General features: G+C 53.9%; 1 protein-coding gene across 1 annotated transcript; it reads left to right on the top strand.

Moving 5' to 3' along the window:
* Window positions 1-717: 717 nt before the first annotated feature.
* On the top strand, window positions 718-20776 carry MCM5 (minichromosome maintenance complex component 5). Its single transcript, XM_004456415.5, has 17 exons — window positions 718-789; window positions 983-1157; window positions 2682-2808; window positions 2892-3020; window positions 4025-4197; window positions 6666-6821; window positions 8777-8943; window positions 10758-10929; window positions 11830-11941; window positions 12946-13089; window positions 13437-13502; window positions 13678-13854; window positions 14685-14797; window positions 16186-16314; window positions 17405-17547; window positions 19449-19576; window positions 20482-20776. Exons 2-17 carry the CDS (start codon window positions 991-993, stop codon window positions 20581-20583), a joined length of 2205 nt encoding a protein of 734 aa, XP_004456472.1. The 5' UTR covers window positions 718-789; window positions 983-990; the 3' UTR covers window positions 20584-20776.
* The last annotated feature ends 5253 nt before the right edge of the window (window positions 20777-26029 follow it).

The raw sequence follows: 26029 nt of genomic DNA on the forward strand, positions 1-26029 counted from the left end.
AAATAAAAAAACATCACCAGCTGGCTCAAGCAAGACATCCCTTGAGTCACGAGTTTGTGACCATTTTTGGTCCTAGAAGCATCAAGGAGAGCAAAGGAGAATAATTTCTGATTCATCTTCAACTTTGGGGGGCGCTGTGTTAGGGTGGAAAGAACACCGAGCAGGGACGCGGGTGGCCCGCGTTGGAATCCTGCCTCTGCCGTCCCACCTACGCGACGGCGGACTCTTCAGAACCAGGGCGCTGCATCGCACACCCCCAAGTGTTCACTCAGAACCCCTTTCTCCTGTTGCTAAATTGAGCAATTGCTCCCGATAATTTCTGAAGTCTTAGTTCTTTCACCCCAAGGCCCTGAAAGGGTCATTTTCCCGTGAGATTTTTAAAAAGGCTAAAGTACTCAAGAAATCCGTCAGAGCTCCCGCCGGCGCCCGCCCCTCCGCCATCTTTGCAGCGGCGCCCCGCCGAGCCGCCGCCAGTTCCTCTTCCACTCACAAGTTTTCGCGCCAAATTGTCCCGCATACAAAATGGAGCCCGGAAGGAGGCGAGTCCTGACGTCGCGCACGCTGCAGCCAATGCGCTTCGGCAGCCGGCCCGGAAGGCGGGGCTCGGGGGAAGCGATTCGAGCCTGCGGGCGCAGAGCGGCCCAATCGCCGGCCGCGGGGCCTCGGCCAACCAATAGGGGCGCAGCGGCCCCGGCCGCGGGCTGAGCCGTCTGGGTTTTCCCGCGAAACTCGGCCGGGGCGCGTTGCGCTTCTGGTGTCCTCGGGTCCGTGGAGCTCGGGACGGGAGAGGTGAGGCCGGGGAGATGGGGAGCCGGCCCCACGGGGGTGTCTGCTGGCGCCGCACCAGGCGGTGCAACAGGGGTGGGGCAGGGGCTTCTCCTGGAGAATGGGTGGGCTCCGGGCGGGGAGCCGGGGTCGCAGGGAGCGCGGGGCCCAGGCGCACCGCCCCCGGCCTGCTCCAACTCTTCGGTTCCCGCGCCAGGCGCAGTCATGTCGGGCTTCGACGACCCGGGCATTTTCTACAGCGACAGCTTCGGGGGGGACCCCGGGGCCGATGAGGGTCAGGCCCGCAAGTCGCAGCTGCAGAGGCGTTTCAAGGAGTTCCTGCGGCAGTACCGAGTGGGCACCGACCGCACTGGTTTCACCTTCAAATACAGGTGGGCGTCCTGGGGGGCTGGAGGAGAGGAGCTGGGGAGACGGGACGCGTTTGCGTACGCTTCTTCACGTAGAGCCTTTTAGTGTCCTCGAGCCCAGCTGGGGAAACCTGAAGGAACTCTGCGGAGGAGCCTGGCCGCCTGGCAAGAGGTGTTCCCACTGCCCCGGGGCCCCTCACTTCCACGGCCTACGGTTTTGCTTATTGTATACCTGAGGTTAACTTTCGAGTGAGTCAGTAGGTTACCAACCACCAGCTAGAGCCAGGTGGGCAGAGGTGGACCTTTGGTTCTTTGTCCCAGGTCTTGCTCCCCTTTCATCTGCTTTTACTGTCCTTTTCAATGATGTCTGTAGTATCTCGTAAACTCAAGTTCTCTACTAGTGTAAAACGTGAGGGCAGTAGTTATGATTCACTTAATTCAGTCAGTCTTGCAGCTTATATTGACTGAGCGCTTGCTTCGTGTCAGACACCATTCTAGGTGCTGGGCTGCAGCTCTGAGCAAGATGGAGTCCCTGCTTCTAGTCTTTTGTACAGCCTGAGACATGTCAAACCCGTGTAGACGCCACACCTTTCCCCAGGACCTTAAAATTCAGGGAATATATATTTAAGTCGGGCCCAAGATTGGTTGAATCACTTGGAGTGATACTCTTTCTGAACCTGTGTTCTGTAAAATGGGTACATTCTTGCCTCCATTTACTCAAGCAGGAGGTGACTTTGATCACCTGCTGTGTGCCAGGCACTGAGATACAAAATGATAATTAGGGTGACACCACCAAGGTAATAAAAGGAGGAATGTAGAAGGCAGAAGAGTTAGGGAAGATGTCCAGAGCACCTGAACTTTGAGTTGACTCTTTTTCTTTTTTTCTTTTTATTATTATTCTTTCAGAGTTGACTCTTGGCAGAGGGAAGAGTTTCAGATGGGGAAGGCTCTCCTAGCAGGAGCAATCACATGAGCAGAGGAATGGGGTGGCTTGTTACAGTGAGGGGCTCATGATAGCTCCTGGACATATAGTGGGAGGGGGATAGGGCCTGTGATGAGGCTGGGGAGCAGGCAGTGAATAATCAGTGGTCCCCCAAATGTGTTCTTGGAACAGTAATTCCGTGGGATGCTGTGTAGGGAGTCTGGTGGTTGACAAGACAGACAACGAGGTCCCTGCTGGCTTAGAGCCTCCCAGTTCAAGGAGTGTGCATTGTTAGTCTCCGGGAATGAGTTAAAGACTCTGAGGACTCCTGCAGTGAAAGAACTGGTTTGCAACGAGTGTTTCCCAAACTCACTTGTGCATAGAACCCTTTATGTGCATGTCAACATCCTTCCCGTATCTTGTGGACTGCTTGCTTTGGAGAACATCCCTTTTAGCATTGGGAGCCTCTGTAGGGTTAAATACCGGAATGACCTGGAATGAGATGTGAGGTTGCAAAGAGGAGTGATGTGGGGTGGCTGCAGTCTGGGGAGGTTGGGATGCACAGGAGTACCCGAGTCAGTGTTGGCCTCTTTCTGCCCCCACCCTTGCCCACCTGCCCACTCCAGGGATGAACTCAAACGGCATTACAACCTGGGGGAGTACTGGGTTGAGGTGGAGATGGAGGATCTGGCCAGCTTTGATGAGGACCTGGCCGACTACCTATATAAGCAGCCAGCTGAGCACCTACAGCTGGTGAGTGGACCCCATCCCTGAGTTCCACTAAACCCCCAGAACATGCACTGACCCAGCCATTAACAGCCTGTCCCCTTCTTCAGCTGGAGGAAGCTGCCAAGGAAGTGGCCGATGAGGTGACCCGGCCCCGGCCTAGCGGCGAGGAGGTGCTCCAGGACATCCAGGTCATGCTCAGGTCGGATGCCAGCCCGTCCAGCATTCGCAGCCTCAAGGTGGGTCTACCTGGAGGTCAGTCCGAGGGTGGTGGCAGCTGCTGTGTTGGGGGAGAGGGACTTCAGATACAGGCCACCCTAGTCACCAGCTCTGTGACCCTGTGCAGGCACGACCTTTCTGAGCCTGTTTTTTCCTCTGTAAAAAGGAGCTCGTTGGACAAAAAGTTTCTGAGCTCCTTCTATGGGCAAGGCATTGATTTGTGTCCTGGAAAAACATGTTGAACTAAACAGTCAAACTCTGGTGCTCACGGAGTTTATATCCAGTGAGAAAGTAGGAGGTTCATTGGAATTTGTTACCTGTCAAACATTAATATGTGAAGAGAATAAATAGTATAATGAATTCCCACGTACTCATCATCCAGCTCAATAAATAGCAACTCGTGGACAATCTCATTTCTCTGTGACTTTGGGATTCTTTTGAAGCAACTCCCATAGATTGTATCATTTCATTCGAAACTCTTTTGGTGTCGTGTTTTAAAACAAAGCCACAAAAATATCATAATAACAACACACTTAAATTAACATTACCATTGTAAGAATGGTCATTCAGATGGGGAAACTGAGGCTCGGAGAGAAGTGACTTGCCTAAGGCCCCAAAGCAAAGTTTGGCAGAATTTGAACTAGAGCGTGGGTCGCCTGCTTCCCAGGTTAGTGCTCTGTCGTACGGTACGGGTCATGGGAAGCTACCACTGGCGCTTGGGAGGTCTTCTGGCATCCACCACTTTGCTGTGAAATGTGCTCACTTTGTACCTCCCCCCTGCAATGGGCTGTGAGGTCTTTAAAAGCAGGGACCATGCCTGAGGGTCTTCCCAAACCCCACGTCTAGTGCAGCTTGGCTTTGGGTGGATGCCCAGGAAACAGTTTTTCTGCGGGACAGAAGAGCTGTATCTCCCCCCAGCTCCTTGCCTGTCTTCCCTGGCTCCCCACACTGGACGTTTCCCAACCTATTTCAGGTCTCCCCTGGCTCCCTCTAACTGGCGCCCCTCCCCATGGCTCTGTTACAGTCTGACCTGATGTCGCACCTGGTGAAGATCCCTGGCATCATCATTGCAGCCTCTTCGGTCCGCGCCAAGGCCACCCGCATCTCCATCCAGTGCCGCAGCTGCCGCAACACCATCACCAACATTGCCATGCGCCCCGGCCTGGAGGGCTACTCCCTGCCCCGGAAGTGCAACACGTGAGTGTGCCCCTAGCGGTCTGCGCGGCTCTGCCTGTGGCTGCCCATTAGAGACTACTGGGAGGGGCTGGGTAGGTGGGTGCCGGTGGGGTTGGCCCTGGGACTTGGGGCTGTGGTGTCCCTCTATATTGGTGACTTCTTCCTGATAGGATGTCCAGGAAGGGAAGGGAAAAGCAGGTCAGATGAGTCAATCTGGAAACTTCTAAAGCAGGTGTCAGCAAACTGCCATCTGGTGAGATGCAGCCTGCCTCCTGCATGGCCCACATTCACAGCCAAGTTTATCCGTTTCTGTGCTGCCTGTGGCTGCATTCGTGCTGCAGAGGCATAGCATGTGACCTTTTCGGCCCACACAATTTGAAGTATTTACCATCTGACCTTTTGCCAGAAAGATTTGCCAATCCCCAGTGAAAAGACCCTCGCCCTCATGGTTCTCTCACTGCTGCTCTTTCTTAGCTTCCTCTGCTAGCTCCTCCCCAGCTCCGTGGCCTACGTGTGGCAGTGACCCAGGGCTCAGCCCTCTGCTTCTGTTTTCTCCTGTCTCAGGGTGACCTCAGGCTTTAAATACCTTTGGTATGCAGAGGACTTGTGTGTAATCTGCACTGGACTCTAGACCGGTAGATCCAGGGGCCTGCCAGACCTCCCCACGTGGGCATCCAGTAGGCATGGCAAATTTGAACACCTCCCAAACGAAACTGACTTCCATGCCATCCCAGACCTACTTCTCCCACAGCTCCTCTCAGTAAAAGGAAATGTCACCTTTTTAGGTGTTGGGCCCCAAGCTTTGGTGTCATAGTATTTCTCTCCTTACAAAAAAAAAATGTATCTGCTATCTTGTATCCATCAGGAAATCCTTTGAGTTTTGTTTAGAAATGTACATTTCGAGAATCAGGCCATGTCTTCCCCACCTCTGGCCTGCCTGCTGTTTACCCAGTACCTCTCATGTCGATCTGTGCAGAAGCCTCTTCCCTCGTCCTTTGACATCCCCCACAGTCAACTCCACCCAGCAGCCAGCATGACCCCTGTATTAGTCAGCAAAGGGGTGCTGACGCAAAATACCAGAAATTGGTTGGTTTTTATAAAGGGTATTTAATTGGGATAGGAGCTTATGATAACAGGCATAAAGCATAAGTTACTTCCCTTACCAAAGTCTATTTTCACATACTGGAGCAAAAGTGGCTGCCGACAGCTGCGAGGGTTCAGGCTTCCTGGGTTCCTCCCTTCCAGGGTCTTGCTTCTTCTCTGGGTTCAAGGTTCCCTTTTTCCCAGCACTTCTTTTTGAGCTCAGGGTTCCTTTCTTCCTGGGGCTGGGTTCTCTTTCCTCTGTGAGCTTACTTCCTGGGACTCCAACTTAAGGCTTCAGCATCAAATGCCAACATCAAAACTCCAACATCAGAAACCCCCAACTCTGTTCTTTGCCATGCCTTTTATCTGTGAGAATTATCTGCCCTAATCATAATCCAATCATGTCCAGGTACAGATCAGATTACAAACATAATCCAGTTTTTTTTTTTTTTTTTGAATTGATGAGTAATATCAAACTGTTACAATCCCTGTAAGCTGTACTTGCAGCTCACTCAAAGTCATGGCCTGTCATGACCTGCTCCTGGCTCCCTCCACCTCACCTCCCTCCTTGTCCCCCTCTGCAGGCCCCAGGGAGCGTCTTCCTTGCTGCCCTGGGAACACCAAGCACAGCCCCATTTCAGGACCTTTGAACTTGCAGTTTCCTCTGCCCAGAACGCTTTTCCTTCAGACTTCAGTCTGTGCCCTGACTTCCTTCAGGTTTCTGCTCGAATGGCACCTAATCAGAGCTGCCTCCCCCAGCCTCTGAGTTCTTTTATTTGGCCCGTACATTCCTTGCTGCTCTTCCTCATTTGCCTGTTGTTCACGGGTTGTCATTGCATTATAGAGCTGTCTTTGCTGGTTTTTTCTCCCCTTACTAGAATTTAAGCTCCATACAAGCAGGGACTTTTTGTTTGTGGCTGTGTCCCCTGTACCTAGGACAGTGCCTGGCACATAGCAGGTGCTGCGCTATGATGTTTGATAGATGTTTATTGCTATAACATTTGTTGAATGATGAGTGATACGGTACATAGAAACCTTGACCTCAGAATGGTCTAGAGGGACCTGAAATCTCACTGGAAGAGGTCTTGGGTTTTAGTAGGGGTTTAGTAAGGCCGTTGATAACCTAGCCCTCTTTACTGATGGGGTCACTGAGGCCTATGAGGGAACTGAGGGTACGACTTGCCTGCTGCCACCTGATAAGTTAGTGGGAGGTGGGCTTGGGCCATTTCTCTGATTCCTGGTCTGATGCTCAGCCCCCCTTTCAGTGCCTGTCCCCAGCTCCTCCTGGAGACTTCTCACATGCTGCTGGTCTTGGCTTGTGACCACTGGGATGGATGAGCCCCAGCTCTTGTGCTTCTCAGGTCGTTTTGGTGGCCAGATTCTGATCCTCTCCTCTCCCCATGCAGCGATCAGGCTGGGCGTCCCAGGTGCCCATTGGACCCCTATTTCATCATGCCCGACAAATGCAAGTGTGTGGATTTCCAGACCCTGAAGCTGCAGGAGTTGCCTGACGCAGTGCCTCATGGTGAGATGCCCAGACACATGCAGCTCTACTGTGACAGGTGAGGCATGGGCTGGGCGGGAGGCATCTGGGGGTGGGTGTCCCTGGCTGCACCCTACAGCTGGTGCTAGGTGGGTCATGTGCATCATCTGGAGCATGGCTGGTGGGCAGAAGGGGAGATGGCAGCTTACAGAGTGCTTGCTGTGGGCCTGCTTCCTCCCTTAGGTTTCATCTCTGATGTTCCCTATGACCCAGGGGTGGGGCACATCAGCCCCCACTTTGCACATATGGAAATGTAACTTTGGAAGTTAAACAGCTTAGCGAGTGGAGGAGCTAGACTTTGAGCCTGCATCTGTTGCCATCCAAAGCCCTTGCTCTTCCTAGGAGCATCTCCTCAGCCCTCTTAGAACTGGGAGGCCCAGAAAAATGTTCTAACATGCCCGGGGCGGCAAAGCTGAAAAATCAGCTGCAGGGAAAGTCACTTCCTAGCCTGGTATCCCCTACTCCCCCCGGGACTTCCCATTAAGATTCTGCCTTCGGATTTGCCAAGCAAGTGGGAGAGAGGGCAGAGGGAGCTGGGCATCTTAACTTGGGCTTGGATGCTCTGACATTGCATGCAAATGTTCCCTGTGTGTACATTCTGAGGAGTGGATCCCTGGCTTTTATCATCTTCCATCCATGGCAACAGAAAGTGTAATAGTCAGGCTTGTTGAACAAGTTACATGAGTTTGATAACCTCAGTTTTGCCATCAGTAAAATGGGGGTAATGACAGTCCTTAATCTCTCATATGGCTGCTTTGAGATTTAAGTTGGAAAATGCACATCAAGTGTTTAGCACACTTCCTGGCATATATTAAGTATTCAATGTATATTGGGTTATTCTCCAAGGGGCATGCCTATATACTCCACATCCAAGGGGATGTATGGTATGGAAGAGAGGAGTTAGAGACTCACAGAATGAAGAGGACAGTGAGGGTCTTTACACGTGCTTTACAAGGCACTTTTTTTTTCCCCCCCAAATTCTACTCAATTTATTCATTTAAAAAAATATATTAACATTCAAAAAATATGAGGTCCCCATTCACCCCCACCGCCCTCACCACCCCACCACTCCCCCCACAGTAACACACTCCCCCATCATCATGACACATCCATTGCATCTGGTGAGTACATCTCTGGGCATCGCTGCACCCCGTGGCCTGTGGTCCACACTGTAGCCCACACTCTCCCACGTTCCATCCAGTGGGCCATGGGAGGACATACAATGTCCAGCAATTGTCCCTGGAGCACCACCCGGCACTTTTTATTCATGGTCTCTCTCGATGCCACGGCAGTTGAGGCAGGTAAGGTTACTGTATCATCCCTATCTTGGAGATAAAGAAACGGGCACAGAGATTTATTTGTGGTCACACAGCTGCAGTGTGGCGAAGTGCAGATGCAGGTTGCGGTCTCCTCCACGTCACACTGGCTCTGGCTGGAAGGGTTTCAGAGACTTCCTTGTTCTAATATCTTATTTTAAAGAAGTGAAAGCCCAGAAGCAAAAGGATTTGGCTGAGATCATGGAGCCAGGAAGAGGCAGAAATGGGGAGTGCCCATGTAAGGAGGCTGGGAGGGAATGCCCTGAGCTGGCAAGAGGGAGTCACGTGAAGAGTGACAGCAGAGGTGATGGGCTTCTGAACGCCTGGGTGGGCTACCCCTGAGCTTCCCCTCCAAGCCTGTGAAGGTGAAGAGAGCCAGGCCCCCACCTGCCTTCCTGCGTGGCTGCCACATGCCTGGGGATTGGCAGCTCCTCCAGGCAGCTGAGCTGCCCAGGCTTGGGCTCGGCTGTGAGGAGAGGGAACGGCCCTGCTCGCTGGGTCTTCGAGTGGTACAGGATGGTGCCAGCTCCAGTCGTGATGCATTTGATGGAAATGCCAAGGTGGACCATGACTGAGAAGGGTAGGTGGGCCCAGGGACTTGCTGCCCCACCTCCCTAGGATCTCACCTTCTTTTCTTCCTCTCCTGTTCTGCTTTCAGGTACCTGTGTGACAAGGTGGTCCCTGGGAACAGGGTCACCATCATGGGCATCTACTCCATCAAGAAGTTTGGCCTGACCTCCAGCAGAGGCCGCGACAGGGTGGGTGTGGGCATCCGGAGCTCCTACATCCGTGTCCTTGGCATCCAGGTGGACACAGATGGCTCTGGTGAGTTGGCTTTGGGGTCCTGACTGGGCCTTGCAAAAAGGCTGTCCTCGCATACCTGTGGACAGCTCGCCCATTACCTTGTGAGGTAGTCTAGGACGTCCTTGTGCTTATCCTGTTAGAATGTCCATTTTTATATTATTTTATATTATATTTTTATATTGTTTGTGGAACTTCAACCTGTCCCGCCTGTGGCCCCTGGGCTGAGGGTGTTTGCCTAGTGAGTGGCTGAAGGACTGAGGGCTGTGCTTCGGTACCACCGAGATGAGACGCAAGGGAAGCAAAACACACAGGGCTCCACGTGGGGAGGAGCTTTGTGTAGCTGGAGAAATAAGACGTCTATAAAATGGCTGAGGGACAGCATGTGATGAGGCGGTATTAGTTGCTGGATTGTGTGATTCCAATCAGATGTTGACGCTTGGAGGTCAGGAGAAGGCGAGGGAAGCTGGAGCCTTGTGGGGATGCTCCTTAGCAGTGGGGTATGTGGACAGGGCCTTGAGGGCTGGCAGGGCATGGATCTGGCTGGAGTGCTGTCTGACTGCAGGGACAAGTGGGCTGAGCCAGGTGAAGGGCGTTGAGGGCTCAGGGTGCTGTACCCTGAGGGCAGTTGGAGCTCCTGCAAGGGTTTTCAGAGTGCAGTGCATTGACTTGGAGGGTGGGGCCCCAGGGCATGGTCTCTGGTCCTCTTTCACACAGTCCCTAGGTGAGCTTATCTCTCACAGCTTTAAAAAACACTATGGGCAGGAAGCAGATTTGGCTCAACTGATAGAGCGTCCGCCTACCATATAGGAGATCCAGGGTTCAAACCCAGGGCCTCCTGGCCTGTGTGGAGCTGGCCCACGCGCAGTGCTGATGTGTGCAAGGAGTGCCATGTCATGCCAGGGGTGTCCCTGCGTAGGGGAGCCCCACACTCAAGGAATGTGCCCCTCAAGGAGAGCCACCCTACGCGAAAAAAAGCATAGCCTGCCTAGGAGTGGTGCCACACACAGAGAGCTGATGCGGCAAGATGACACACACAAAAAAAGAGAGACATTCCCAGTGCCGCTGACAAGAATACAAGTGGACACAGAGGAACACACAGTGAATGGACACAGAGCAGACAATGTGGGGGGGGAGGAGAGAAATAAATAAAAAAATCTTTAAAACAAAACAAAAGAAAACACTACATGCAATTTCCAAATTCCTGTCTCTAGGCTGGATGTCTCCCTGTATTCCAGACTCTTATATCCAGCTGTTGACTCAATGCACTTCAAAGCCTGAGGCCTTTACAGCTCACCCTCTCTGCTAGGGCAGCTCCACCCTGTCTTCCTCACTTCCTCTCTCCCTCCCCCCCCACATCTGTCAGCAGATCTACCCTCTCCACTTTCAAAGTATGTTCTGGATCTGACGATCACTTCTGCCCTGGTCCAAGCCCCGTCACCCTTCCGGGTTGTCAAGCCTCATCCAGGGTCTCCCCCTAACCTCTGCTTCCTCCTCTCCACACAGCAGCCAGAGTGATAGATGCTGTGTGACCATTGACATCATGTTACTCCTTGGCTGAAAAAGTGAAGAGTTTCTGGGGGTCCCCCAGGGCCTGCCTGATCTGGCCCCCTGATAGCTTGAAACCACCCCCCTTCCTCTCCTGGGCTCTGGGCACAGCTGGTCCGCTCATGGGGAGTGAGGAGCTGGGGGTTAATGGGATGAACTCGGGGGAACATGGGCAGGGACTGGCTCTGTCTTCACTCAGGCTGAGGCTTGTGCGGTCCTGGCTGGGGGCTGGGCCCAGGCCAGGGGAGACCCCCTCCCACTCAGGCACCCTCCCTTCCCTGTCTGTCCAGGCCGCAGCTTTGCCGGGGCTGTGACCCCGCAGGAGGAGGAGGAGTTCCGCCGCCTGGCCGCCCTGCCCGATGTCTACGAGGTCATCTCCAAGAGCATCGCTCCCTCCATCTTCGGGGGCACAGACATGAAGAAGGCCATCGCCTGCCTGCTCTTTGGGGGTTCCCGAAAGAGGTGGGGCATCTGGGCCCACGTTCCAGGGGTGGCTGCTGGCTTGGCCGTTGGAAGGACAGCTGCCAGGTCTGGGGTGCCCTTCGTTCTTCCTGGGACCCTCTGACCCCTAGGCACCTTCCCTGGCTCCCAGTCCTGCTCTCAGTCGATGGGGTGCTAATCCATGCACCCCTCTCTGGAGAGATCCCTGACCCTGGTTGGAAACTGCTGGGGGGGTGCCTGGTAAGTGTGGTGTGGAGAGCACTGGGCTTGCACTCAGGAAACCTGGGCTTAAATCTCCACTCTTTCCCTTGTCCACTGGAACCCCAGGGAGACACCACATCTCTGGACCCATTTCACCTGAACAAGCAGGTGAAAAACCTGCCGCCCAGAGGACAGCAGGTGCTTTTTTGAAATGATGAAACAGAAATAGCAAATGACAATACTAGTATTACTAACGATTAACACTGAGTTCTTATGTGCTAGACAGTCTTCTGAGTCTGTGCTTAAACCAGTCAGTCCTCAGAGCAGTCTTGTGAGAAAGAGTTTCTTCTGCCCACTTTATAGATGAGAATATTGAGGTGTAATGAGCTGAAGGGACTTGCTTACAGTCTCGGATAGAACCAGGCGCCTGCCCCCTCAGGAGCCTCCCCTGTGCTATGCACAGCCCACTGATGGCTCCCCCTCTTTTCTTACCAGCTGATGGAAGTTTATCACATGGTTACTATGTACCTGGACCCAGCACAAGTGCCATTTCCTTTCATTGCAAGCCCTCTTCTCCCCTGGGAGGCAATTTTTATCCTCCTCCATCTTCAGGTCTCCAAGGCCCACGTCAGGTTGGGGTGCGCCTGCCAGCCTGCTGTCTGGCCAGCTACTTGAGTCCTGGATGGACTCTCAGCTGGTCCAACTAACCACCCTCTCCAGGCTCCCTGACGGGCTCACTCGCCGAGGAGACATCAACCTGCTGATGCTCGGGGATCCGGGGACGGCCAAGTCCCAGCTTCTCAAGTTTGTGGAGAAGTGTTCTCCCATTGGGGTAAGTGGCCCAGGAAAACCCTTCTCTCCCCATGGTTGCCCCAGCAGGGAGGGAGGCTGAGGCCACTGGTCCTTAACACCCTTGGTGGGCCGGGTCCCCCAGATTTCCCCCTCATTTCCTCTTGGCTGTGGTCAGCAAGGCAGAGAGGAGAGAAGAGGCAGGGAACCAGCGGGAGTGCGTGGGCTTGGGGCGGGGGTGGTCGTGGTGAGAGCACTGGACTGAGAGCTCAGAGTTTGTATATCAGCTTAGTAATGAGCTGTGGACTTTGAGTGGGTAACCTGATCTCCTAGAGCTTCAGTTTACCCATCTGCTAAATGGTGGTATGGATGACAGTGGTAACTCGGTCCGTGGGCCGGGCCTGTGTAAAGTGCTTCTCTGGGTGATACGTATTAGCAGACACCTCTTGTGGATGAGGAAACCCAAGCAGAATAGAAAAGTGTCTTGCCCAAGGTCACACAACTAATACACCCTAGAACAGGGATCTGACTCCAAGTGTCTGATGACCCATGTCCTTTGGGGCCTGACAGGCCAGTCTGGGAGGGTCAGCAGAGGGAGAAGATGTGCCCACCTTAGTCAGTGGATGGTGGGCTTGTACTGGTGGAAGCAGAGGTCTTTGGCTATGAAGTGTGCTAGATTTCCTATGCTTACGCCATCTAACAGGAATATATGTCCCAGTTTGCCCAGCCACAGCCACATTTTCAGGTCCTCAGTAGCAGCATGTGGTATGTGGTTGCTGTATTGGAAAGTGCAGGTGTACACACAGGGATGTCCTTTGCAGGGAGTCAGGAGCCCCCATTCCGCTTTGAGTCTGACTCTTCTCAGAGCCTTAGTGTGTTCCTCGTGGTGAGACTCAGGTGAGGTGGTGGAGGTGAATGCCCTAGAGGAAGCATCTAGCAGGCTACGTGTGGCCTTGGGTTCTGCTGCCAGCTTTGATCTGTGACCCTCTGGTCCACTGGGCTCGCGAATGGAGCTGGAGCTGGGCCCGACTCCTCCCCCCACCGCAGGTGTACACGTCTGGGAAGGGCAGCAGCGCGGCTGGCCTGACAGCCTCAGTCATGAGGGACCCCTCGTCCCGGAACTTCATCATGGAGGGTGGAGCCATGGTCCTGGCTGACGGTGGAGTCGTTTGCATCGACGAGTTTGACAAGGTGAGTGCCAAGAGTGGCCGAGAGGTGGGTGTCTCCTAGTGGCTGTGGGGCTTGGGCGTGGGACCTCTGCGGACAGCCTCTGACTTGCTTTGGGAGACGTGGATTCAGTGCCTGTCACTCTCGGGCACCTTTGAGAAGTTGCTTAACCTCTTTAGCCTCAGTTTTCTCCACTTGGAGAATGGAGAGAGGAAATCCAGACCCACAAAGTTGTCACCATGGTTAGAGGGGCGCACATCTTAGCTTGGCATAAAGTTGGCACTCAGAACAGCCGTTAGTTTTCCTGCTTCCATTGCTCCCTTGCCCCTCTCACTTGGGAGGGTCCAATGGACTTTCTGTCCCCCAATCAGATGCGGGAAGATGACCGCGTGGCCATCCACGAAGCCATGGAGCAGCAGACCATCTCCATTGCCAAGGTGAGCGGTCTGTCTGGAGAGCCCCCTCCTCCCCCAACCCAGCCGTGCTCGGGCTGCTCCGATGGCCTGGCTGGGGCCCCTGCTGCCCAGGCCTCTGCAGGCAGCAGCAGGTCCAGAACAGGGTGACGGGTCCTGAATTCTGTGTCATCTCCTCCCCTCCTCTGTCCCCTCTCAGGCCGGGATCACCACCACCCTGAACTCACGCTGCTCTGTGCTGGCTGCAGCCAACTCGGTGTTCGGCCGCTGGGATGAGACGAAGGGGGAGGACAACATCGACTTCATGCCCACCATCCTTTCCCGCTTCGACATGATCTTCATTGTCAAGGATGAGCACAACGAGGAGAGGGATGTGGTGCGTCCGGGGGCAGGCTGGGGAGCCAGGTGCCCAGGGTCTGGCTCTGGGCAGGTGATTGGAGGGTCCACCCTAGGTAGGGCCCACACCACCAAGTATAGCCGATAAGGGTGCAGCAGGTGAGCCTGGACCGCGGAGGGCACCAGATGAGGCCCCTGGCCCCACCGTTGCTGTGGGTGACCTGCTGTGTGATTTAGGATAAATCATTCTCTCTGGGCCTTCTCCTCTGTATGTGAAATGGAGAAGTTGACATTTGGTTGTAACAGACGTCCAGTTCTGAAAGGAAAGAACTTAGTGGCTGAGGTACTTGACAAGTCTAAAGGAAGATCTGTTTAATGCCCAGCTGGATTCAGGTTCTCAGAAAGCGTCTCTGCCCTGCTTTCCTTGGTGGTGGTTTTTTTTCCTCAGGTAGCCCTTCCCCTTACAGTGGCAAAGGCAATCCCTGGCAGCTCCAGGGTTTTGTCTTATCAGCCTAACAGTCCCCAAGGAAAGAGCAGGGGGCCTTCCTCTTTTCCATTTTTTACAAAAGTCCCAGGTCAAATGCTCATTGGCTCGAATTAGCTCCAGTGCCTGCCCCTCAAGCAGAGACCCTGGTCTCCTCGGCTGGGCCTGGCCATGTCTAGGCAGAGTGGGGGGGTCGGGTGGGAGAGCAGGGAGCCTCCAGGTGCCTGCCTCAAGCTCCTGGCACTCAGGCAAGCGTGGGAGCCCCGTGCATCTGAAGGCCCCTTCTGCCTCCAGAATCCTGGGGCCTCCACCCTGCCTGCTCAACCTCTGTTGGGACCTGGGCTTGGAGGGCCTAAGGGTTGACCTGGTGTCCCTCTGTCCCCCAGATGCTGGCCAAACATGTCATCACGCTGCATGTGAGTGCGCTAACCCAGACTCAGGCCGTGGAGGGCGAGATTGACCTGGCCAAGCTGAAGAAGTTCATCGCCTACTGCCGGGCGTGAGTCCTGACACAGGCCTGCAGGGTGGGGCTGCCTGGCTCCCGGGCCTGCTCACATAGGACGGCCCAAGGACACCGATTCCTAGGGTGTTAGCAGCTTTGAATCTGCTCCTGACCCTGCACAAGTCACCCAGTGGCTCTCTGCCTCCATTTGCCCATCTCCAAAATGAGGGTAGCATTTAGGTGATGGACAGTGTGGAGTTGGTGCCACTGGCTCTGGGTCTGGGTCAACTCTGTGACGTTGGTCAAGTTAGTTGACCTTCCAGCCTTGCTTTCCCCAGGCTGATGTAAGGATTGCACAAGATAATGAGTAAGTGCTCAATGTAATCTTGCAAAAAGTAAGTACTCAGGAAGTGACAGCTATGGGTTTGTTAATTGTCATTCTCCCTGAATCTCAATAATAGTAATCATAATAGTGAATACCCACCCTGTGCCAGGCATCATTCTGAGCAATTTATGTACATAAATGAACTTTAACCCTCTCTCAAAATCTCTTAGGGGAAGGTGAGGCAAAGAATGTGAAGTAACTTGTCCAAGGTCGTGTGTAGGAGGTGGTGGTGTTAGAATTTGAACAGGGAGTCTGTGCCTTAGGCTGTGCTTTTAGCCACTGTGCGGAGATTCTCAACACCCAGTGCTGAGCTATACCCCCAGGGCTGTGGGATCTTTAGGAACTTTCTAATGGGTGGGACACTGGACTGCGTGGTGGACCTGCGTGGTGGACCTGCGCTCTTTGTGGCCCAGTCCCTAGAGGGTTGGGTCCACGACGTGAGTTAGAGAGCCTGGATTCCAGTCTCCTCCATGTCCACCCCTTCCTCCAGGCCTCTCTGTCCTGCTGAGGATGAGGGGTTGATTGAGGCGGTCTCAGGTGCCCCCTGAGTCAGGGGTTCAGTCAGCATGGGGGATAGAGGAGATAGGAAGGTGGAAGGCACCAGTCAGACCCCCACGTCCCTGCGGTTCCCTCTCAGGAGAGACACATGCCCCTACCCCTGGACACCAGTCACTGACCAGCCTCAGCAGGTTGGGTGGAGGAGGTGGAGACCCTGCTTGAACTCTGCATGACACTGTTCCAACCACGAGGTGGCGCCAGTTGCTGGTTACTCGTGGTGCTGGGGGTGACTTTGTGGCTGAACGGCTCACCCGACCCAGCAGCAGAGGGGGCCTCTCAGCCCTGCAGGTGTTCCTGGCTTTCTTCCACCTCCTTTCCCTCCTGATGCTGGTGCTGTGGCTCCTGCCTCCAGCGTTGACGGTGCCCCAGTCTGCATGAGAGAGCAGCTGGGTGTGGTGGGAAGGCACGTGCCTGCCAGCCTTGGGGGTGGGCCAGGCCAGGCCCGGGGGCAACCCAAGGTGCCCTCCTGGCCTCACACCGGCTGTTCCTTACTGTCCTGCAGGAAGTGTGGCCCCCGGCTGTCGGCAGAGGCTGCGGAGAAGCTCAAGAACCGGTACATCATCATGCGGAGCGGGGCCCGTCAGCACGAGAGGGACAGCGACCGCCGCTCCAGCATCCCCATCACTGTGCGGTGAGCAGGCGCGCAGGCTGGCCGAGGGACTCCCTTTCCTCCTCTAGGAGTGTCTCCCGGATGGAGAGGAAGCCTTTTGGGTCAGCAGTAGTCTCAGTGGCCTTGGATTTGGTGGTGTTTGGGGCTGGGGAGTCAGGCCCTCTCCTCTGGAATGGGTGTGGTGTCCCCCTGGGCTTGTGCGGCAGCCTGAGGGTGAGGGATGGACCCAGGCCTGCGAGTCCAGAGCCCTGGTCCTGGCTCTAGACCAGTGTGTGAGGCGGGGAGACTGCTTCCTCTCGGCCTCAGTTTCCTTAGGGCCTAGCTCATCAATCTTGACAGTAGAGTATTGTGGTTTAAGGAGCTTGGCCCTACCTGGTTTGAATTCTGTCTCCACTGCTGATTAGTTAGAAGTGATTTGACTGCCCCTGATAGAAAACCTAAATAAAGGAGCTTGATTAACTGAGAAGTTTCTCTCATGAGAAAAAGTGGAGGTGGGTGGCTCAGAACTGGCACAATGGTTCCTGAGTTGCCAGGGCTCCTTTAGGCTCACTGGTTTTGTTTTGTTTTGTTTTTTGAGGTACTGAGGCTGGGGACTGAATCACTGAGCCACATCGGCTCTCCTGAGTTAGTTTTTTCATTTATTTGCTTGCTTGTTGTTTTGTTTTTAGGAGGCACCGGGAACCAAACCCGGAACCTTCCCATGTGGGAAGCAGGCGCTCAACAGCTTGAGCCACAGCCGCTCTCCTTCAGTCTCACTCTTGTCCTCATATGCCAAGGTGGCTGCAGGAACTTTAGCCATCACCTCCATACTCCAGGCAGGAGGGGAGAAAAGAAGAGAAGGGCTCACCTTTTAAGGGCACTTCCTTAAATCCCTACACGATGCTTGGACTTAACAGCTTATTGGCCACAATGCAGTCAGCACAGATATGCCCAGCTGCGAGCGAGGCCGGGTGGTGTGTGCTGTAATAAAACTGGGAGCCATTAGTAAGAGGGCAGATCTGGCAGGCACCTCTGAAGTCTGCTGCCCTGGGCAAGCTCCTTGGGGCCGGGGTGGGAGGAGGTGGGGAGAGCAGGCTGAGGCCACCCTGAGCAGCCCGTCGCTCCCCTCCAGGCAGCTGGAGGCTGTTGTGCGCATTGCCGAGGCTCTCAGCAAAATGAAGCTGCAGCCCTTCGCCACCGAGGCGGACGTGGAGGAGGCTCTGAGGCTCTTCCAGGTGTCCACGCTGGATGCTGCCTTGTCCGGCACCCTGTCAGGTGAGCAGACATGGCGCTCCGTCGTGGGCCGTCTTGTGGGCTCTGCATCGCGGAGCTGCCCGGGCCGGGCTGGGCTGGGCCTGCTGGGGGCCTGCAGCATTGTTGCTTCTTCACTGTTGCTGAGCTTTTCTGAGCTTCCTTCTGGCCATCAGCCCCCTCCCCATTTCCTCCCCCAAGCCAGTTTCTTCCCAGGTGGGAGGAAGCAACTTCTCTCCAGAGTCTGGAATCCAGTCCTCTTTACCCAGTTCAGAAGTCCTAATTATACTTTCACTGTTAAGAACAGTCGGCACTCCTTTTGCACTCATTACCATTTCTAGTGCTTCTGAAGATAAATTTCCTCATTTTCCTTCCCAGCAACCCTTCCTGTCTTAAAGGTGAGGAAACTCACTCAGGGAGACGTCTATACAGCCCGAGGTAGATTCCCACCGCAGTATCTTAACCCACCGCAGTCCTTGCTGCACCCTTTGGGCTCTGGCTTCCAGCAGCCATTTGCTGAGCACTGAATCTGTGCCAGACCCTTCTGGGGTAGGACCCCTCGGTCGTCCAATAGATAATACCAAGTCCTTAGTATCGGCCAGCCCTGTTCTAGTGCTGGGAATAAAAGAGCAAACAAACCACAAAGTCCCTGCCCCGCTGGGGAGAGGCAGGCAGTGGGAAGTGCAGTGGAGAGGATCCCAGTGAGGCCAGGTGTGTGGGAGGAGGGTGGCGGCTGCTGTGTAGGTTGGGTGGTTGGGGTGGCCTCTAGCATGGAGCAGAGACCCTTCCTGGGAGAAGAGCCTCCTAGCCAGAGGGAGTGCAAGTGTCAAGATGCCGAGGGAGGAGCTGGCTTGCTGAGTTAAGGAACCTCCAGTTGGCCAGTGTGGCTGGGCGGAGGGTGGGGGGAGGCGGGGGATGAGGGGCGGGAGAGGAGGAGAGGAGGTTAACGGGGAGGGGGGGTTCTGACCTCACACAGCCCAGGTGAAGACTCAGTCTCTGTGCTGGAGGGGCTTTTTGTCATATGAAATGTTTGCTAACAGAGTGCTTTTTGGAATGCTGAGGACACAGCAGGAATGATTTGGGGCAGTGATATTTGAGTTGGGCTTTGCTGTCTTTGTAGGAGTTGGAGGCTCCTTAGTTCAGCTCCAGGCAGTGAGGTTTGCCCTCCCCTGCTCCTGGTCATCTTGGGTAGTGAAGGCCCTCTTCCGGGCCTTTCCCAGCCACAGTCGCATCTCCTGTTAGGCTGGGACAGCAAGCACCTGCAGCCGTCTTTGCAAGTCGTGAGCCTCCTGGTTGCTGAGGGCTACTCGGGCCCTCATCGATGCCCCCTGACAGCCTGCCCTCCCTCCTGGATCCCTGCTGGCTTTCGATCTGAGGATCTACTCTCTTAGGAATCTGTCATTGCTGTCTGTCCAGCTGGATGGAATCCATGTCATAGTTCGCATACTTTTCTTGACTATTGGCAGTTTTCTCACTGCAGTCAGCTCATGAGTCCTCCAGTGGCTCCTCATCTTGCCATACTCAAAGTGCAACCCGTGTTGTGGCTTACAGGGGCCCGCAGGACCTGGCCCCTTGTTGCCACTCTAGCCTTGTCCCTTCCACCCTCCTGAGGGGCATTTTGAGTGAGTCAGCTGTGCTCCAACCTCCAGGCTTGGTACCTGCTATTCCCTCTGTCTGGAACATTCCCCAAACGCTTGCCTTGTTCCTCACCTCATCCCTCACTGCTGCTCCGGCACACTTGGGCCCTTCCCTGTTGCCTTGGTTTTTTAAGGGTGGGTGCTTGTTCCTTCAAATTTACTTTCCTGGGCCCAGCTCAGGCTGCCCTGCCTTGGGATAGGGCCTGCATCTCCCCAAGCCGTTCCACTGTGGGCAGTCTGGGGCCCTGACATCCCTAACCCCACCCTGCCTCCCACTTCCCACTGCAGGGGTGGAGGGCTTCACCAGCCAGGAGGACCAGGAGATGCTGAGTCGCATCGAGAAGCAGCTCAAGCGCCGCTTTGCCATCGGCTCCCAGGTGTCGGAGCACAGCATCATTCAGGACTTCACCAAGCAGGTGGGCCTCCCCTGGGGCTGTGGCAGCAGGGGACGGAGGGGTCTCCGGATGGCTCCCCATGGCCTGGTCACCCTATCGCCTTGTCCGGTTGCTCAGCAGAGAGGGTCAAGGGTGGGGGGTGGGAAGAGGTGGGGTGGGTGCACATCTGCCACTCCTTGCCCATCATTCCTCTCCTGGGGACTGCTTCTGTCTTGGGTGAGAGAGTGGGTGTTTCTCTGTCCCCTGGGGGAGATGTAGGGGAGATGAGAAGTAGTGGGGGCCCAGTGGAGCTACATCCAAGTCCCCCCTAGCCCTTCTCATCTGTCTCTTCCCTATTGCCTGGGTTGTTTCAGGGGTGGGTGGCCAGAGCCAAGAGGCCAAGGCTCCCAGCTCATTGGGGAGGGTGCTGTTGACCTCATGGGGAAGGAGATGAGGCTGTGCCGAACCTTCCGTCTTCAGATGATCCCAGCTTCCAGTCTCAGCTCCTTTTCATCTACAGCCTTTTGTTTCTATCTTAGAGCAGTAAGTGGTTGCCTGCCCATTCTAGAGACGGGCTTAGAGAGGTTTAGGGATGGCAAGAGCCAGATGGACTCAATTTAAGTCCCAGCTCTAGCACTTAATTGCCGTGTGACTTTGAGCAAGTGACTTAGCCTCTCTCTGCCTCGGTTTGCTGCCCTGTGAAATGGGGGTAATCATAGCCCCAGCCACACAGGGTTGTGAGGATGGAATGAGCTAATGTACGTAGAGATGCTGCCTAAGGAGTAGGTGCTCAAGAAATGTGGGCCGTTATTACCAACTCAGGGCATGAAAGCCTCTTATAAAGTGTTAAGTTCCGTGTGAGCAGAGGGGTGCTGGGGCTCCGTGGGCTCTGGGCAGGCTGGCGGGGTGTCCTGGCGGCTCCTGCATCCAGCCCTGTGTTCCTGCAGAAATACCCGGAGCATGCCATCCACAAGGTCCTGCAGCTGATGCTGCGGCGGGGCGAGATCCAGCATCGCCTGCAGCGCAAGGCCCTCTACCGCCTCAAGTGAGCGCCCGTCTCGCCTCCTACCCATATCGCCTCCAGCTTCCCACTTGTCCTTCTCTCGTCCCTGGCCAGAGCGACCTGGCCCTGGAGGAGGAGCGGCCGTGTCCTGCCTCGCTACCTCTGGGCATCTGCCTCTGCAGTTCCACAGCGTGCCCCTGGAGTTTGTTGCGATAATAAAGCCTGGCTGCGTTTAGTTATCCGTGGGCTTCTGCACTTAGTGGCCTGCCCCCTCCATCCTGCCCTCAGACGGGCTGGGGAGGAGCAGGTTTTGGGGCCAGGCAGCCCTGGGCTGTGACCTGGGCTGCCACTGGGGCTCTTGGGGGAGTCACTTAGGTTTGGAGCTCCAGTTTCTTCAGCTGTTCAGCTAGTTCCTCACTGGTGCTGGTGAGAATTCCACCCAATCCAACTTGTGCAAAAGTGCTTTGTAACGTGCACCCAGTTCACCCGCCTCAGCTGTTACCAGCAGCTTAGAGAATTCACAAGGGACACGACTGCCTTTCTGGGCCTTGGTTTCCTGATGGAGAAGCAGGGAGGCCCCTGGTCCTGCCTCACTGTTTCGTACTAGAGGGAAGGTCCAGGAATGGCCTGGCAGTGACGGGCATCAGGGCGCTGGAGTCACACAGGCCTCCAGCCAGATAGATGTGGCGGTGCTGGAGTTGGACGGACATTTCCACTCCTGGGGGACCCTGGGTCAGGCACTCATGTCTCTGTGCCTCAGTTTATCATCAGTGGCCTGGAGCTCATTGGAATCACTACCATGAGTTGTGAAGATGGAATCACAGAAAGCACCAGTGATGGCAATACTGGAGAAAAGCAGAAATGCTTGTTTTGGTAATTATTTTGCCTCATGTTGCAGCATCAACATCAATATTTATATTGTTCTTAAGAAAATGAGACTTCACAAAACTAAAGAAAAATCCGCAAAATAAATATTTGCTTTTTAAAATAGATGGTTTTGGAAATATAAAGCATCAAGTAAAATCCAGATTTAGAAATATGTTGAACATTTTATTCTAATCATTAGCAGCTGACGTATTGAAAACCACTACGTAAGAATGGAGACAATTCAGTCGTGAGGAACTCGAAGTAAAATTATTTGATCTTTCTAAAAGCCCAAAAAAACTCAGTGCATCCGTGTTGTCATTGTTGACTGAAAAGTACATTTTTTGCACAAAATTTCCCATCCCTATGTTGTATGGGGAAATGGAAAGATGAGAGTTAGGAGCGAAGTCAGTTTTCCTCTGACTCACTCATCTTCAAAGCCCTTTTCTTTTTTGGTAATTTTGAGAACTTTTTGGACTGCTTTCTGCTTTCTTGCTCGGATGGCAATCTTCTCATTGACGGCATTGGGGGGGGTGTGCTTCCAAAAACCATTTCCTGTTCTTCACCTTTCCCGGTTTCAGCTTGTTCAGGTGGCTACCGAGCTTTAGCTGCATCTATTTCAGTACTGAAGTCTGTCCTGTCTGTGGCACGTTCCAGCTTGAGTGCGCACTGGCCTGAACTGCGGCTCTGCGTCACTGGCGGCCGTTTTCCTCCCCCTGAGTGTGCTGGAGGTGCCCCTTCCAAAGAGTGTACTCACCGTGTCTGAACCAGCGGAGACTTCAAAGTCCTGGTGTTTGGGCTCTGTCGTCCCATAATTGTGAACTGGAATGAACTTCATCCTCCCAGCATTCTTGGATAATGGCGGGTGCTTTGGACACCTTTGCAGATGGGGAAACTGAGACTGGGAGGAAAGTCACAGTGAGTGCAGGGTCAGAATTCCAGCCCGGCTCACAGCCCACCATGCCACACTGCTGCCTCGTCCTCACAGGGTGGGCAGTCCCTGTGCCAGGTCCAGGCTGGGTGCTCGGGAAAGCCTGGCCTGGCGGAATTGCTGGTCAAGTGTGGGGGCCTGACCTGAGGCAAATGGCGTAACCGGCTGGTGTGGAGCTGGGGGGCAGGAGGTGGGGTGGGAGTAGGGTGCCACTAGCTTTGCCAGGACAGAAGTACAGCTGGGGGACGCAGCTGTGCTTAGGACAGTGGCTTGAGTTGCAGAGGCTGGAGCAGAGGGCCCGAAGGGAGGCGTGCGGAGTGCTGCCTCGTTTCTGAGAGGGACCATGGGATAGGAGGCTGGGCAGCCAGGAGAGGGAGCACTCAGGCTGGGATGAGGGCGGCCAGGAGAGGGAGCACCCAGGCTGGGATGAGGGCGGCCAGGAGAGGGAGCACCCAGGCTGGGATGAGGGAGGCCCTGGGTGATTCCCAGGCTGTTGAAGCTGCTGCAGGTATGGCTCAGATCTGTTACCTGTTTCTCAGCTCCTTCCCCTGCACTCACCTGCCTCACGCTGGGCAAGCTGCTTTAACTCGGCCTGCGTGTTCTCCCCTGTAAAAGGGATAACGGTGCTCCCCGCCTGGGGGCCTGTGAGGGCTGGCCGAGGGCTGCTCGGAGGAGGGCTGGGTTTGTTTTCTCAAGTTCGTCTTTATACTTTAAGCTGCACAGGGCCTCTCCTGGCAGCAGCCTCATCCAGAGAGGGGAAGAATGATCAGATGGATGTGCTCATAGAGTCCCTTTACATGACTTAGCCCTCAGGTGACCAGTGCCAGCCCCAGTGCTGGTTTTGAAATTTACCCTGTTCTCCTTAAGTCAAAATTATTTAATGTACACCCCCAGCTGGGCCCCCTGGTTTAAAGCAGGAAGGCTGAGCAAGTGAAAGAGGGTACAAATGGTAACTAATCCTCACCAGGCCCGATTGATCAAGAACAAGGAGGTAAAAATACAATGTTAAGAAGGGAAGTATAGGAAAGTGGATGTGGCTTAAGCATTTGGGCTCCTGCCTACTTCATGGGAGATTCCGGGTTTGATTCTCAGTGCCTCCTAAAGAAGAAGAGCAAGACACCTATCTGAAGAAGCATTGGGCTGACACAGTGAGCTGACACGAGACACAAGGAGGAGAGCACAAGAGATAAGAACAGAGGGGGCAGAGGTGGCTCAAGTGATTAGGTGCCTCCCACTTAGGAGGTCTTGGGTCTGTGCCTCCTTAAAAAAGCAAAAAAGACAAGCACAGGAGGAACAGTGAGCGCAAACAATGAGGGGGTGGGTAGGAGTAATTTTTTTTTAAGGGAAGTATAGTAAAGATAGCCAACTTGGGCTTTTATTTGTTAGAAATGAAGACCATTCATGCTTGAATTGTCTTATTTTAGAGAAGTATTGGCAAGTAGCAGCCTAAAACCCATCCTCTTTAAGAAATAGAATTACTGAATTAGAAAATATAAAAGACATCCCAAGCATCAGTTCATGCAAGTAATTTGATGTTTTTATTACCTTTCGTATACATACATTTTTTAAAGATTTATTTCCCCCTCCCCCTCCCCCTGCCCTGCTGTTGTCCATTTGCTGTGTGATCTTCTGTATCTATTTCTCTTTTTGTCTTGTCATCTCATTTTTTCTTCTCTAGGATTTACCGGGATCCGATCCCGGGGACCTCTGATGTGGAGAGGTGTCCCCTGTCCCCTGTGCCACTTCAGTTCCTGGTTTCTTCTGTGCTTCACCTTGACTCTTGTGTCATCTTACTGCGTGACTTACTTGCATGGCACTAGCTCACCACGTGGGCCCTGGCTCGCCGTGTGGGCACTTGTGCAGGTACTTGGCTCACATGCAGGCACAGGCTTGCCATGCAGGTTTTCTTTTCTCACCAGGAGTCCCCAGAGATCGAACCCGGGTCCTCCCACATGGTAGGCGGGAGCCCCATCACTTGAGCCACATCTGCTTCCCTTCATATGTTTTTGAACATGTAAAATAGGTTGGTTTTGTTTGACAATTGATGCAAATGGAAGTTTCAGGTCTGGATGAGCAAAAGTAGACAATTGTTTTTAAACATCAGGGTGTGACAAAAGTACATTAAAATGATCTCTAGTATAGCTTTTGGTAACGGATCAATCAAAACAAACCTCTTCTTAAATGTATGAGACACAGGAAGTGGCTGTGGCTCAGTCAGTTGGTTTCCCAACCACCGTATGGGAGGCCCTGGGTTCACATTCCAGGGCTTCCTTGTGAAGGCAGGGTCACCTGCACTCCGCAGAGCGCCGCCCAGCCCACAGGCGCCTCTCAGAGCTGACTGAGCAAGGTGATGCAACAAAAAAGGGAGATAAGCAAAAACAACATAACGAAATGGACACAGAGAGCAGACAGCAAGCAAGCTGCAAGGGGGGGAGGGGAAATAATTACAGACACGGAAGAACGCATAGTGAATGGACACAGCAGACAGCATGCAAAAAGCCATGGGTGGAGGGTGGGGGTGGGGATAAGAAAAATGAGGCAATAAAGTACAATGGTTTCAGAGCATAGACTCGAGCCAGTGGCCTGGGTTCACATCCCAGTTCTGCCACTTTCTGCTCTTGGGTCCTTTTTCATGACTTTGGGCCCTTTTCAAGCTCTCAGCTTTAATTTCATCGCCTGTTAAGATGGGACTGACACTAGAGCCAGCTTGTGGGAGGCCTGAGGATTAAATGGTTTTGTATTTATAAAGCAGGACAGTGCTTGACACATGTGTCCCAATGTATGCAAATCTCTTAAAATGCTACCGCTTAGCACAAAAACATTTCCAAGTGGGTTTAAGGTCCACTACACACATTACTTTTGTAATGAGAATCAAAAAAGCAGGACCAGGGGGGTGGATGTGGCTCAGGTGGCTGGGCACCTGTCTACCATATGGGAGGCCCCAGGTTCAAATCCTGGGGCCTCCTGGTGAAGGCTGGCCTGTGCCACCACTGTGGAGAGAGATGACAGCAGACAGCGCAAACAAGGGGGAGGGGAGAATAAAAAAATAAATGAATCTTTAAAAAAAACAAAAACAGGACCAGAAAAAAGAAAAAGGTTGGGTGTGACAAGCGCTGGGACACGTTGGTCAGCTACCTGGACTCTGGGCATCTAACAGCACAAGGCTGTGGAGGAAGCTACCATTTGGAAACTAAATGCCTTGCAAGAGACAGTTATGACTTACTTTCCTTTTCAGAGTCTTTGGTGATATTCTTAAGGGAAACCAGAATTGGCTCTGAGGAGTAGACTGGTAACTAGCGCCTCCCACCAGAATTCGGCCAAAGGCCAGTCTGAATGAGCCTGTCATATGCCATTTGGACCCAGAGGATGAGGGATGGGGACGGGGCAGGTAAGCAGGGGAGGAAGGGTTGGGGGGCGGGGAGAAGAAATGCAGAAAGCCCCCTGGACTGCTGCAGAATGAGCCGTCAAGGCTGCTGAGGTGCACGGTAGCTGCTGGGTACTTAGGGGGTGCTCAGGCTTCAGCCTGCCGCGAGAGGGAGGAAGTGGGAAAGGCGTTTCAGAAGAGGAGGCAGTGAAGGCTCAGAGGTAGAGATGTGGTGTCTGGGTGGTGGCTGAGCTCAGTCGCCAGTGATGGCAGCATAGAGTACTAGCAGGGATTTAGGTACGAGGCTGGAGGGGTTGATGCTTCACTTGGGAG

The sequence above is a fragment of the Dasypus novemcinctus genome, chromosome 12 (assembly GCF_030445035.2).
Source record: "Dasypus novemcinctus isolate mDasNov1 chromosome 12, mDasNov1.1.hap2, whole genome shotgun sequence".
In the NCBI taxonomy this organism is placed as follows: domain Eukaryota; kingdom Metazoa; phylum Chordata; class Mammalia; order Cingulata; family Dasypodidae; genus Dasypus; species Dasypus novemcinctus.